The 15575-nt window shown below is 46.0% G+C and overlaps 1 protein-coding gene across 1 annotated transcript; it reads right to left on the bottom strand.

Annotated features, from left to right (window-relative positions):
- Nucleotides 1-7364: 7364 nt before the first annotated feature.
- Nucleotides 7365-11801, bottom strand: LOC119301432 (MND1-interacting protein 1-like). The gene is made up of 2 exons (XM_037578392.1): nt 10194-11801; nt 7365-8178 (listed from the first exon to the last, which is right to left on the bottom strand). The coding sequence occupies exons 1-2, from the start codon at nt 11649-11651 to the stop codon at nt 7657-7659; spliced, it is 1980 nt and encodes a 659-aa protein (XP_037434289.1). The 5' UTR covers nt 11652-11801; the 3' UTR covers nt 7365-7656.
- Nucleotides 11802-15575: the final 3774 nt, after the last annotated feature.

The raw sequence follows: 15575 nt of genomic DNA, 5'->3' as shown, positions 1-15575 counted from the left end.
ACTTCCCATATATAAATCTTTACCTCCGGACCATTTCAGAACTCCTCGTGACGTCCGGGATCTCATCCGGGACTCCAAACAACATTCGGTAACCACATACAAACTTCCTTTATAACCCTAGCGTCATCGAACCTTAAGTGTGTAGACCCTACGGGTTGGGGAGACATGCAGACATGACCGAGACGTTCTCCGGTCAATAACCAATAGCGGGATCTGGATACCCATGTTGGCTCCCACATGTTCCACGATGATCTCATCGGATGAACCACGATGTCAAGGACTTAATCAATCCCGTATACAATTCCCTTTGTCTATCGGTACGATACTTGCCCGAGATTCGATCGTCGGTATCCCGATACCTTGTTCAATCTCGTTACCGGCAAGTCTCTTTACTCATTCCGTAACACATCATCCCGTGATCAACTCCTTGGTCACATTGTGCACATTATGATGATGTCCTACCGAGTGGGCCCAGAGATACCTCTCCGTCACACGGAGTGACAAATCCCAGTCTCGATTTGTGCCAACCCAACAGACACTTTCGGAGATACCCTAGTGTACCTTTATAGCCACCCAGTTACGTTGTGACGTTTGGCACACCCAAAGCACTCCTACGGTATCCGGGAGTTGCACAATCTCATGGTCTAAGGAAATGATACTTGACATTAGAAAAGCTTTAGCATACGAACTACACGATCTAGTGTATGCTTAGGATTGGGTCTTGTCCATCACATCATTCTCCTAATGATGTGATCCCGTTATCAATGACATCCAATGTCCATGGTCAGGAAATCGTAACCATCTATTGATCAACGAGCTTGTCAACTAGAGGCTTACTAGGGACATGGTGTTGTCTATGTATCCACACATGTATCTGAGTTTCCTATCAATACAATTCTAGCATGGATAATAAACGATTATCATGAACAAGGAAATATAATAATAATCAATTTATTATTGCCTCTAGGGCATATTTCCAACAATCCCATCTTGTGCTTTTTGTATTCAAATGATAAAAATCCTCGATCTTTCAATTGGTATCAGAGCTCGTGTTCTTCCTCCATTGTTGACCTTCTTCGAGCTTGCTAACTCTCAATCCCTTCATGAATTCTTGCTAGTTTTTTAGGGAAAAGAGAGAGGAGATCTAGATCCACATTTCCACCAATCACTTTCTCTTCTATGTGAGGGGAACCCCTTGGATCTAGATCTCGGAGTTCTTGGTGTTCTCCATCTTGTTTATTTCTTGATCTTGTCTAGTGTTTTCTAGATATAGTGAAAGTGGTGATCCCACCTTGTGCATCCTGTATTCAAATGCAAATTCTCTATAATGCACCAGTCTTGGGGAAGATATCCTATTTTCTATAAAACACTCATCTTGCGATCCTTATCAAGTGTGTGTTGGTGGAAGGCAAGCCGTTTTCGTTTTGGTACTTTGTGCCATCATGAAACTTTGTAGAGAGCTTGGTTTGTTTGGAACCATCCTCTCTTTTGGGAGTTTGATATCTTTTATTTTGAGTGTATCAATGGATATCTCATTCCTTGATATATCTTTTATGGATATCCTCCAAGTGATGTTTTATTCATTTGGTATCTTTTTTTCACTTGGTTTTTCTTTGTCTTTTGGTTTCGGTCCTTGAAAGTCTTGAACATGCATATTAACTTCATGTAGTCTCTTTGGCATGATTTCTTTCTTTTCTTGACCCAATATATAGGGGAAACTCCACCAAGTCTCAAATTGGATGAGATGTGCATGAAATTCTATTTCATTTCAATGTGCACATATTTATGTAGAGTTTGTACTATGTATTGGTGTTTCTAACTCTATGGTCCCAATGAGTTTGAATGTCATTTTGTTTGTGTTGTTGTTCTAGGAACAATTGGAGATGTATTGATCAATAGGTGTCTACGGAGGGCATTGGAGACCTGACTACATTGTGAAAAATTTCAGGATGAAATGCATTGAAATGCGACTAATAAAAAAGAAAAATTCATGGTATGTGAGGATGAATAGTATCAGTGTTAAAAAGTCCTAGATTTGTCTTTTTCTGCACACACCTCATTTCAACGTATTTCATCCTGAAAATTTACACAACTGTAAACCATGCTTTCATCTATCTCTGCATTTTTTAGAATTTTTTGAAATGTAAAAATATCTTTTTTATGAATTTTGAATTTTACATTTGAAGGCCTCCATGAAACTCGGCCTCCAAAAGCAATTCAGTTTTTTCAACATCGTGTAAATAGGTTTGCAGTGTACCAACCATGGTGAAACTTTCGGTATACGAAACCATGGGACGTCGTTGGCTTCGCTGCCAAGGCTTGGGGAGGCCGAGTTTCATGAAGGCCTTCAAATGTAAAATTCAAAATTCATAAAAAAAAATCATATTTTTACATTTCAAAAAAATCTAAAAAATACAAAGATAGATGAAAGCATGGTTTACAACTGTGTAAATTTTCAGAATGAAATACGTTGAAATGAGGTCTGTGCAAAAAAAAAAACAAATCTAGGACTTTTTAGCACTGATACTATTCATCCTTACATATCATGAATTTTTTTTGTATTGGTCGCATTTCAATGTATTTCATCCTGAAATTTTACACACATATGCCTCACATCCTTGTTTACTTGTATAAAAAATGATTTTCTTGAAACCGAATTTTTGAATTTTGAGTTATCCGAAAAAACGGCGAGGCCGAGAGCCGAAACGCCATTCCCGTGAAAAAATCTCTTTAGATGACTACTGTACGTCTCAGCTGCACCAGCACCACGCTCTCTCTAAATCGAGCAAGGTGCTCGATGTTTGCAATTGGGAAACACTAAACACAAGCCGGGATTAGTACTCCGTCAAGCGTAACCGCTACGTAACCGTTCATTATGGGGAGCCTTCATTATGCGGTCTTAATCGCCGGAATCATTTCCCTTTTCACTCCTTGAAATACGGCGATAATACCATGCGGAGACGCAAGACTCATTGGCGACACCCATCGTCGACGACGAGGCCACCGTCGCAGCTGCAACCTGCAATGGACGAGGGCCCCGCCGACCTCGTGGTGGAGATTCTGCTGCGGCTCCCACCGAGCGCCCGGCGACGGTTCCGCCTCGTCTCCCACCTCTGGCGCGACCTGGTCGACCGGCGGACCGCCGAGATGCGGAGCCGCCCCAAGGCCCTCGTGGTCGCAAGGGGCGCCGCGTACGTCGCCGGCGTGGCGGAGCAGGGCCGCAGGGAGCTGTGGACAAGCGACGAGGACCACCCCTGCGGGCGCATGGAGGTGGTCGGCACGCGCAACGGCCTGCTCTGCCTGTGCGACAACACCAAGCCCGGCGGCGCCATCGCTCTGGCCAACCCGGTCACCGGAGCGGTGCTGGCCATCCCGCCGTTGCCGTGCGACGGCCTGTTCACGAGTCAAGCCCAGAGCTCGCATGAGGCGTACAGCTTTGCGTACCACCCGGTGATCGGCAGGTACGTACGCCGTCGTCCATGTCCCGTGCAGCTTCGACCGGCTCTGGGAGTTCGACAAGGTGCAGACGTTCACGCTAGGGGAGAAGTCGTGGCGCGATGTGGCGGTGGCCGTGCCTAGGAGCACGAGCTGCAGCCTCGCCGTCGGGCTCACGAGCGTCGACGGCTCGACGTACATGGTCACGGAGGGCACCGAGAAGGTCATGTCGCTCAACCATGAGGACGAGTCCGTCACGTTCATCAAGCCACTACCCAAGCCGGCCAAGCTGGTCGACCTCCACCTGACGGAGGTGCGCGGGAGGCTGGGCATTGCCGTCACCCACGACACATGGACATTGAAGAACATCGAGGTAGACCCAGCATTATCATCAAGACGAGACACCACCATATGCATCATCTTCAAGCTAGAGTTTGTGCGGACGCGGATCCCAAGGCCTCGGTGGAACTGGTGGCAGCAACTCGCGCTGCCGCATTTTCTTCATGGTGATTAAATACGTCCTAACGTGTGGACGGAACCATGATAGGAATTCCGAATTTACTTTTGTGTTGTGCAAGCACAGGCCGAGCGATTCGAGGAGGTATCGAGCGGGTGTAGTTCTGATTGTCCATCATCGTTAACTAAAGTTTCGTGTGATTATATTGTACTAACACGTGCGTTGCAACGACACCGATAATTGTCATGGGGTCTGTCTAGGACACGTCTAGATGTGACATAATTATTTCACATCTAAGCTGATGTTCATTCTGTTTGTGGTCTTTTTTTTGTTCTAGTTTTTTTTGTTTCTTGTTGATGCATTATATATATTTGTGGGAGCTTAGATGTGGCATCCTTAAAAAACATCTAAATGTGAATTAGACAAACTGATTGTCATGTGCATCAAAATATCCATCGATGTGATGGGGCAACATCGGGTAGGTGTCCACTAAAACGGCATCAACACGGCACGACAACATCCATCGGTGCAGCAAGGAGGCGCACATGAAAGTCTTGACGAAATGTATGTCGGCGACGCATTAAGACACATGCTACACATACAATACTTTCAGTAGTACGATTTTTATACAGTAATTTTGATCACACCATACAATATAATTTATTCCGTGTTCACAAGTCGTAATACACAAACAAACGCCAAATCCATTTCAGTTAAAACGAACCGAATTTATAGTCTGGTGTGTTCCTAGCACATTGATGTTGTTTTTTACACTCTGACACCACAAAGACTTTCTCAACACTGTCTACAAGGTAGTACGTAAGCCTAGTGTCCAGGCAGCTAACACCTACGAGGCCTTCCGAAGACTTCGAAGCTAAGCTAGGTCCCCTGGCTTCTGTATGTACAAATGTTTCACCGTTGCTGAAATGCCACAAAATGCCCACGTTTCAGGTGAAAAAAAAGGCAGGAATGAAACCTCACACAACATCATGAGACCTTCGCAACTAGTCCACCTGCCATGGTAAAACATAACAGAAGAAACCACCCACCGTGCGACTGAGACAACAATGCTTTCTAGCACTTGTTTGAAACGCACCAAACTGATTGTAAAGAACTCTCGTGGTTTCAAATGCGTATACATAAGAGCATCTACAACCGGAGCCTATATCCCCCAAATGTCCGGTCAGCCTACCCGGTCATTGTCTGAAAGAAAATTGCCATCCAACCTGGCAAATGCATCCTAAATGTTCGGGTTGACGGGTGTCTCCCATACCTGATCCATATGTAGGTAGAATATACTGAAACTCCTGGACGCGTCCGCCACGTCAGGGTTGACGGATGGGCCCACACTGAAACCCGTCGGTCTGATGGACGCCTCCTCCAGCTAGTTGAGGACACATTCATGTCGCTGCTCCGGCGCCCCGCCTGAGGGACAAGTCTAGCTATTTAAGTCAGACGGCGACGCAACCCTAGACCCGTCCCATTCTCATCCCTCATGTTTGCGTTGTCGTTGCCCCCTACTCTCTCTCTCTATTCCACTTTGAATCTAGGGTCTGCCAACACCGACGTCGTCCTGGTCCGCAGCAAGATCACCTACCACAAGCTCCTGACGCCGGATCGTCGGGCGGAAATCCAGACGGAGATGCACGCCGTCGAGGAGGCCCGCTCCACACGTTGCATCGCACACATTGCGGTCGGCCGCCCTCCGGATAGTCCGAACGAGGAGGTGTCAGAGCATGAGAAGGTGGAGCCACCAGCACGAGAAGGTGTTGTCGGAGCAGAAGGAGGTGGGACGGAGACGGTGGCGCTAAAGCAAGAGGAGGAGGAGCCGCCATCGGACGAGGAGGAAGAGGCATGGACGCCGAAGTAGGCTGAATTGGGGATAGAGGACGCGCTTGTGGAGTTCGACCTCGCCCAATCGAAGGAGGCGACGGAACAGCAGGCCATCCTCGACTCCATCCGGTCCAAGACGAAGGTCGAGGCAAACCATCGCTTCCTCCACGAGTCACACATGGAGCTTGAGGAGGCCTTCGCATCCGAGGAGGACGACGAGGCCAGCGGCTCCAGCACGAATGTCATCGACATATCTGATAACGAGTAGTGTAGGTGGTAGTGAACGTGGTGTTTTGGCTCTCGGTGCACCCAAGGTGAACAGTAACTTTGTTTAAAATGGTAAAAAATCAAAATATTTGATTATTTTTTTTGTGATGCTAGATGCTTATGTGCGTGAAGTATGTGTCAAATTTCGTCGAGTTTGGACATTTCAGTAGCTCTCAGAAAAAAATAGATAGATTTTGGGGCTGTAAGAAAGTTTACTGTCCCGTAGTGTTTTGACCAATTTTGTCATTTTGCCGTGAGCCCCTCAGATGTTCGAACAAGCTGAAATTCTGCACGAAGAACACGCATTGAAACATCTTCCACCTAAAAGAATTTCAGATTTTTTGAAGAAAAAAATAGTTTTTTAAAATTTATTGTTTACCGAGTGCAGATGAGCCTGGGCATCGAATTGAATATCTGAGGTGATAGTTTGCTAGTTTCTACTACTCACTCCATCCCATAATATAAGACATTTTTGCAAGCTAACATAGCTTGCATAAATGCCTTATATTGTGGGACGGAGGCTATGTGATCATAGATGTTGCATGTCTTTGTATGAAAATGGAAATCCTCAAATTATGGGTGTGCTTGTGATGTGTAAAATATAAGGGAAGTGAGTGTGGTTGTGATGTGTGAAATTTAAGAGGTGACCGGGCGTTGTCCGTGAACGCGACCGGACACGTTGCGAACATTTGTTGGCTCACTTGCTTTTGGGGGGAATTCAGATATTTTTATTCAACAGAAACCGCCCCATCATCATCTGCTAGGGGGCAAGTTACAAGTAGGCGTAAAGTTCATCCCGCAAATCTGTGACCTCCAGTGTGCTTGCTTGTTTGGCATAAAGGTGGGCAACAGTATCAGCTGTTGAACACAAAAAGAAATAAACGATCCCCAGTTTCATCTAAGATAGGCGCCATTGAACTTCTCGAATCAAGGCAATCAGTCTGCATAATTATCTTTCCATAGCCCCGGAGCTTGGCAAAAATAATACCATCGCGAAGAGCCAAAGCTTCAGAAATAAGAGGGTCAGTAGTAATCCCTAGGTAGTGTTTACACCAATCAACCAGCAGAGTGGAGCCAGTTCTCGCCACTCCCCCGCCCCTCCTCTTCTTGCGTCCACTGCAATGCTACCATCTGTATTGATCTTTATGTAGCCTTCATCTGGAGGACACCCCCATGGCCATGGCCAGGCAAAACGCAAGCGCGCAGGTGCGTAAAACAAGAATACCTGCTTTACAGTCACCATCGACGGCAAGGAGAGGCCAAGCTCCTCACTACCAAAACCTATTTCCTCAGGGTACAGCCTGCGCGAGATATCTCGCCCAAAATTTCCCCGCCAGCAAGAACATCAAGCACATCTACAAAAATCAAGCAATAAACTAGAGAACAGACACACCAGTTTAAGTTCAATTGACTCATATCCCCAAGGGTTCCTCAGTTCCTGTTCAACTTCTCGACCAAAAAAGGTTTGGCATGTACCCATATACCCCGACAGAACTGCAGCATTCAGCATATATCCATGAACAGCTGAACCAGGTAAAACTTATGAGACGGAGGTGACTCTTTCTTCACAAAGGTAAAAAAAGAAAAGGCAAAGATGACCACGAGTTCAGTTTTTCTTTGCCCCAAGCGAAACCAAGTCTGCAGCAGCAGCATCACCAGGTGCCTCAGTTGGAGGAGGCACCGAAAACCCTGATCCTCTCCTCGATCTTGGCGTTGCAGCTGGGGCAGCGAACTGCGCCTTTCTCCTCATGCTGCTTGTTGCAGCCGACACACAGCACCTGGTGAGCACACTGCAGCAGCATCACGCAAGCCTCCTCCCTCTTGCAGATAATGCAGCCTCTGCGGCAGCCTGTATTCTGGATAGGCTCCTGCTGCCTGTTGGATGTGGGCGGTGCCTTCTGGTTGGACTGCTTGGGTGCCCGCGCTGTATTGCGGTCAGTCATAGCCGGAGGATAGGCTGATGGAACTGTCGGCGCATTTGCACCCATGGACTTCTGCAGACGGGATAACTGATCCTGGAGCCTCCGGAGGTCATCTTTGTAGCACTGGGACTCTACTTCTGTCTTCCGGCGAATTTCTTCAAGTCGGCGATCAGCATCAGCTTTCGCAGATTCCCGCTTCCCACGTTCCTGTTCTGCAAGTGCCAAGTTGTCTTCTGTGGCCTTTGTGTCTTCTCTTATTTTAACCTACATACCAAACACATGTTACAAATCAATCTGTCAGACAAATAAATACCCAAAATGTGCGAGACACATTGAAAGCATAGAAGTGTGATATCAACAGTTTCAAAAATGAAGTTATGGTACAATGTAGCATTTGTGTAGATAATGAACTTATTACTCCCTCCGATCCATATTAGTTGTCGCTGATCTAGTTATATTATAAACCAGGAAACAAGAATAACAGTTTTAAATCCCCAATAGGGATTTCTGAGACACGTAAACTAGTTAATGGTGCAATAACAATACTGTAATGTGCACAAACCAATAATAAACTCTAGTGGAAATAGAGGAAGAAGGTTTGTGATAACTGATCAAATTAACATGAAGTTAAGAAGCATGAAAGGAAACAAAGAAATTAGAATTACAGATATCAAATAACCCTGTTTAGTACCTGCCGCTTTGAAAGAAAACTTAACAACTGTACTTCTAACCTAAGATTACAATGGATAACTGGTGCGATCAATATTTTGTTCTGAAAGGCATTAACAGGCAATTAGCATTAACTACATTCTCGCTGCAGTATCACAATAAATAAAAGATGGTGGCACATTTTTATTTCTGTGATCAATCAAACGGCTGAAAGAATTTATGATGGTGTGGACGAGAACGCAGGAAAATCAGGTAGTGGGGGCTACTATTTAGATATAGTAGATTCAAACAGCAAGGCCAGCAAAGCAGCCAAGGCTATAACGTAGAAAGAAGCAACAATTTACAGTTGACAAATAAGGCCCATAACCTCTGAGTTAAAAACATGGTTTTCGAGTCGATGAGTCGTTCTGGGGTAGCGATTCGTGACGAGTCAAGCCTGACCAATTGACTAATCACGACTAGTCGCGACTAGTTGAGGGGTTTGAATCAACCCTGGCAGTGCGACTCGTCGACTAGTCGCGTGACTCAAAAACAGTGGTTAAAAAACAAATGCTAAAGTTCCAAAGCAGCGAGAATTTGAGAAAGCATGTGCAATGTTCTAACAGAACACACCACAAAGGTATTCTTTTGTCCAGGTAATGAATTTACCAAAAAGCTACCATACAATTCTATTTTATATTCTTTTTCAACTATCCAAAGGTTATATACATTAAATAATTATATACTGATTTGCGAATTTAAACAAGTAATTATATTCAGAACAGAAACTGAGGGAGGCGATCTAACATGATTCCCAATTTCTCATGGTATAACCAGGCCAGCGCAGAAGATCAAAATGCATAGCACGCCACAAGCAGAAAAAAAATGGCAGGGCATAGGCTTGTTCTATGTGTTGTTCACACTATTTTTCAGGATGACGAGTTTTGACATTATGATTTTGACTAACAAGATAAAAGCAAGACGAATCATTAGTAAAGCATGTAACAATACTGGCCCTCGCAGCAAAGCAAGAAAGTTGCAGTTACTAAGCAATAGCTTACAGTTATAGATGAACGCTGATGCTGGTAGCTGCATGACACAAATTTTTTAACAAGAACAGTGATGAATGATGGCTACACCGATGCTGATTAACAAGTGGCAGGGTCCCCCAGTAACTACCATCTAGCACCAACAGACGAGTACATAATCACTGACTCTGTGCTTGTTCACTATTAAGCCTGACCATCTTGTGATTATGCCTAAATATTTTACTCCCTCCGTCCCAAAATATAAGAGCATTTTTTACACTAGTGTAGTGTCAAAAGCGCTCTTATATTTTGGGACAGAGGGAGTACTTCTTATCAAATTAGGCTTTTACCACTAGTTGTACTCCTATAAGAGGGTACCATAGCCCATCAGGATCATTACTACTTTATAAGATGACCAGCTGAGCATGAAGCGTAGTGGTTAGCTCCAATGCAGCTACAAATGATCTAAACCCAGCACCTCTCCTAGTAGGAAGGATGTGCTTGTGACCTGTTTGTAACTGCTAGCTAATAAAAAGTAGAAGCACATAAAGCTTATAGACACTAAAGCAACAATCATGATATACTGTGCAAAATCAATCTCACCTCCATATTTCTTATTGACTTGTTGACCCCAGCCAGCTCCTTATCTGCCTGTGCGATCTTTGCCTTGCATTCAGCAATCTCCTCCTGCAGCTTGGCCTTTTGCCGCTCCCACAGCTCAAGCTTTTTGCTGTCTTTCTTCTCTTTCTTTAGCAGTATCTGGCATTGCCGTTCAGTCTCCGATGCACTCAGCTTCGCGGCTTCCATCTCAGCACGTATTTCCGCATTCTCCATTTCCAGTTTCTGCACACTAGCATTACTCCGGTCAAGCTGCCCACTCTTCTTCTTCAGCTCATACTCCAGACGAGTGAGGCGCTTCATTGTCTCATCCTCCAGTGACTGCTTATCATTCTTCCGCCGCTGGTTATCGTCATGCTCCATCCGCAGCATGCGCAACTCAGTGAGATCATTGCCAAGTTTACGAGCAGCCTGTACCGCCTTCTTCTGGGCCCACTCCTTGCGCTCCTTGAGCTGCTCCTCCATCTCCCGTGTCTGTTTAATGAGGTCACGCACCATCTCATTCTTGGGATCAGGCTTCTCCGCAGGAGGGTCCTTCTTGTCAATGTCCAGCGACTCAAGCTCCATCACCACAGACTCAATGAGATCATCGGTGGACACCTTCATAGCAAAGGACTGCTTGGGCTGCCCCTGCCCATCTGGGGCAGCAGGGGCCGGAGCAGCGCTGCCGCCGGACCGTGACCATGTATTCTTGACGCAGGAGACCACGCCGGCAGTGCTCTCAGTGTGCGGGCGCGTGCTGTCAGTGTGGGCGCGCATCGCAAGACGCATGAATGTTTCAGGGTCAAACATGTGGTTCTCTGTGGCCGTGGTCGCATGGAAGTGGCAGTAGCCACGCTGCCCTGGGACGGGTGCGGCCGGGGAAGGCGCCTCACTCTCGGCGGTGGAGAAGCCGGAGTGGGGCGACTTATCGGTGAAGGAAGCTCCCATGTTGATGGCCTGCTCGAGGCGGAGATCGTTGGCGAGGAGGCACCACATGGCCTCGACACGGGAGATGGTGGGGCGGCTGCTCTGAAGGAGGCAGACGAGGCCCGCTAGGGAGTACTCCTCGAGGCGGCGGAGGTCGGCGAACCCGCCGGCTCCGCCGGGGGCGTCTGGATCGTTGAGGAAGGAGCGGGCGTTGGCGACGATGTTATCGACAGGGTCGTCAAGCTTGCCGTAGCAGTGGCCCGCGCGGAGGACGGCCCGGAGCGCGGCGTCCTCGGCGTAGCCGAGCTCAGCGAGGCCGGCCAGCGCCGCCGCGTAGGCCTCCTCCAGCCTCTTGAGGAGGCGGTCCTCCAGCTCGTCCTCCGTTGAGCGGCCCCACGGAGAGACGTCGTCGGAGGCCTGCGCGGACAGATCGGGATCGGGGGTGGGGTTAAGGGCGAGCAGGGTCGCTGGCGTGCGGACGGGGCGGCCCTTGCGCGCGGCACGGGAGCCGCGTTCGCGGGGCTGGCCGGCCATCGGAGGGGCGACGGCGGCCGGAGGTTTTAGGGTGGGGCGGAGGCGATCGGCGATGGGATCGGAGTTAGGGTGGATGGGCGGCGCGGATAGCCGGATACCACGTCGATGGGTGTGCCTAAATGGTGACCGGGTCTGGGGTGGAGTGGTAACGGAAGAGGAAACAACGAAGGGGAATGGCTTTGCTTCTGGGCTTCGTGGGGCCTTGCCCTGGTTGGGTTATCTATGGGTTTTTAGGGCTTTGGCACAATCATGTGTGAGAGGCCTGATACAATGTTCACCATTATGCTCAAAATAAAAATGCCACTGACTTTCTTGTCTCGGCTCCTCAGATCTAAATTTGTCTTATCAATCATCTCATGTGTTATAGTCTCCATTTTTTTATTGACATTACTGTTGATGACGATCTTAACCTTATCGTATTCACTACATATCGAATTCAATTAGTTGTCATCTTTGCACCATAGCCTATCAAAGATCTTAAATGTCTTTGATTTTCGTTCAAGAAAATAAGATGAATGGTAAGTAAATGGCTAATGGAAGTGGCCACTAATGTATTTCTTCTAACTTGTCATTTTTCATCACCTTCTCTCAAAGCTCTTTTTTCGTATTCAGAAATTATTTCGTGTAAAAATTCAGTTATACCATACCGCCACACGTCATTGATCTTACTTGCCGCCCAAGAATATAAGGCAAAGGCGGTAACGTACCCGGGAGGTGAAGCTCGTTATTCTCCTCATTATTCTTTTGGAGGTATACGTGTGTGGCTTCATGATTAATTAATACTAACCAAAAACACCATTTTTTAAAATAAAAATATTACTTGTCACTGATTGTAAGTCTATGTCAATTTTGGTTATAGGGACAAAATGAAAGCACATTTTCAGAACATATTGGTTGGATAGCCATGGAATAGAATGCACAATAATGGAGGCGGAGAAACCATAAGGCGAGAGAAATCTACGCGAACAACTTTGTCTCAAGACTTGAAGAGGTGCTAGACTACTCGGTTGTTGAAGATTTTGGGAGGTTGCTATCGTCCTATATATCGACTTCCAATATTTGCGACTTTGCGAGTGGCATCAAAAACCTACCGCCATGTATTTAGATTCCTAGAAACCTTTTATTTCCACCTTAAATATTATGGTCTTTGCCTCTAAAATCTTACTTGTTTAGTCCTTTTCTTACATTGCATTTCCGCTATGACATGCCTAGCAACATCATAGTGGACTTTCCACCACCCGTCACAAACTTTGTATTGTTCTAGAAGATAAGGTCGGTGCTTAGCGAACCCCTGATTTCTAGGGTATCGGTTGGTGAGTAGTTCCATTGTGAACTAATTCCATTCCTAATAGGTACCGAATTCCTAATATGTGACATAGTGAATCATGCAGTCGAAATTCTCTAGTTTTAACTTGCAACACGCAACAATATATCGTGATTGAATTAGATGGAAATAATGTTATATATTTGTCATTAAAAATCGAACTGTAGTTGTTTATCTCTTTTTTTACCGGAGACGTATAAAACCAATGTCCAAAATTGCATCTTAATTGTATGGAACAGCTGGGGCTTGGGGAATGACCCGGCAGTTCGAGGCCTTATGAGATTACAGAAGGAGGAGGACCCCGACATCATTTTTTTGTCAGAGACAAAGCCTGATAGGGGGAGGATGAGTAAGTTTAGGGATAAATTAGGTTTATACCACATGGAAGTGAAGAATAATGTCGGAATGAGTAGTGGTTTGGCGCTCTTTTCGAGGCGTGGAATAAATGTCACTATTAGATGGATGGGAAGGATGCATATTGATGCGATCGTTGAGGGGGAGGATGGGTACAAATGACGTCTGAATGGCATCTACGGGGAGTCACAGATGGAGAAGAAGTGGAAACATGGTGGTTGTTGCGTACTCTGCACCACCAAATTCAACTCCCGCGGGTATGCTTGGGTGATTTCAACAAGATCATGTTCAACCATGAGAAGCAAGGAGGTGTCCCTCGAGCCCATGGATAAATGCAGAATTTTCGTGTTGCTCTTGACTATTGTAATTTGCATGACCTCGGTTTTGAGGGAGATGTTTTTACATGGAGGGATAAAAACTATCGTGTTCAGGGCTGTATTCGTGAGTGTTTAGATCATGTTGTTGCAACTCCGGAGTGATGTGCTCATTTTCTAGCGTACAAAATAATGAATGGGGACCCCCGCCACTCTGATCACCGCCCTGTGATGCTGTTGCGGGATGGGAGCCCTCATGTGCAGCACCCAACTGGGGGTGAACGCTTGCTACGCTTTGACGCAAATTGGATGATAGAGGAGGGTTGTGATGGAATAGTCTAGGAGGCCTGGGATGGAGCGACCGGTCCTACTGTTCGGCAAAGGTTGGGTGATGTTGTTAAGGCTCTGAATACTTGGAGTAGAGAGGTGCTTGGAGATCTGCGGAAGAGAATAAAAAATTAAAGGCGGAGCTGGAGAAAGTCGGGAGGGAACCAATCTCAGATAGTCAAGTTCGAAAGGAACAAACAATTAGTTTTAGGATTGAGAGGCTAGAAGAACATGAAGACCTTGTTTGGAGGCAGTGAGCTCATGTTAATTGGCTGACCAAGGGTGATCGTACACGCTACTTCCAAGCTTATGCCTCGTAGAGAAAGAAGTGAAATACCATTCAGAAACTAAAAAGGGAGGATGGAGTGGTAGTGGAGGATGAAGAGGGCATACAAAATCTTATTACTAACTACTTTACCTCTCTCTTTACCCTCGTGGTAGGTGTTGATGCTAGTAATATCCTAAATCACATTTCTCCCAAGGTCACACCGCAAATGGATGACTTCCTGGGTGCGGAGTTCACCCCTGAGGAGGTCAAATCTGCTTTAGATGACATTGGTGATCTTAAGGCGTCGGGGATGGGCGGTCTGCCGGCCATCTTCTATAAGCACTACTGGCACTTGGTTGGCGATGATGTGGTACGGGAGGTGCTACATGTGTTGCGTGGCGGCAATATACCGAAGGGATGGAACAATACTCTTGTAGTACTTGAAGGAAATATGCCCTAGAGGCAATAATAAAGTTGTTATTTATTTCCTTATATCATGATAAATGTTTATTATTCATGCTAGAATTGTATTAACCGGAAACATAATACATGTGTGAATACATAGACAAACAGAATGTCACTAGTATGCCTCTACTTGACTAGCTCGTTGATCAAAGATGGTTATGTTTCCTAACCATAGACACGAGTTGTCATTTGATTAACGTGATCATATCATTAGGAGAATGATGTGATTGACATGACCCATTCCGTTAGCTTAGCACACGATCGTTTAGTATGTTGCTATTGCTTTCTTCATGACTTATACATGTTCCTATGACTATGAGATTATGCAACTCCCGTTTATCGGAGGAACACTTTGTGTGCTACCAAACGTCATAACGTAACTGGGTGATTATAAAGGTGCTCTACAGGTGTCTCCGAAGGTACATGTTGGGTTGGCGTATTTCGAGATTAGGATTTGTCACTTTGATTGTCGAAGAGGTATCTTTGGGCACTCTCGGTAATACACATCACTTAAGCCTTGCAAGCATTGCAACTAATGAGTTAGTTGCGGGATGATGTATTATGGAACGAGTAAAGAGACTTGCCCGTAACGAGATTGAACTAGGTATTGAGATACCGACGATCGAATCTCGGGCAAGTAACATACCGATGACAAAGGGAACAACGTATGTTGTTATGCGGTCTGACCGATAAAGATCTTCGTAGAATATGTAGGAGCCAATATGAGCATCCAGATTCCGCTATTGGTTATTGACCGGAGACGTGTCTCGGTCATGTCTACATAGTTCTCGAACCCATAGGGTCCGCACGCTTAAAGTTCGGTGACAATCGTAATTAGGGTTTTTGTGTTTTGATGTACCGAAGGTTGTTCG

Source organism: Triticum dicoccoides, chromosome 5A, assembly GCF_002162155.2.
Source record: "Triticum dicoccoides isolate Atlit2015 ecotype Zavitan chromosome 5A, WEW_v2.0, whole genome shotgun sequence".
Lineage (NCBI taxonomy): Eukaryota > Viridiplantae > Streptophyta > Magnoliopsida > Poales > Poaceae > Triticum > Triticum dicoccoides.
This window is presented reverse-complemented; position numbering and strand designations above follow the sequence as displayed.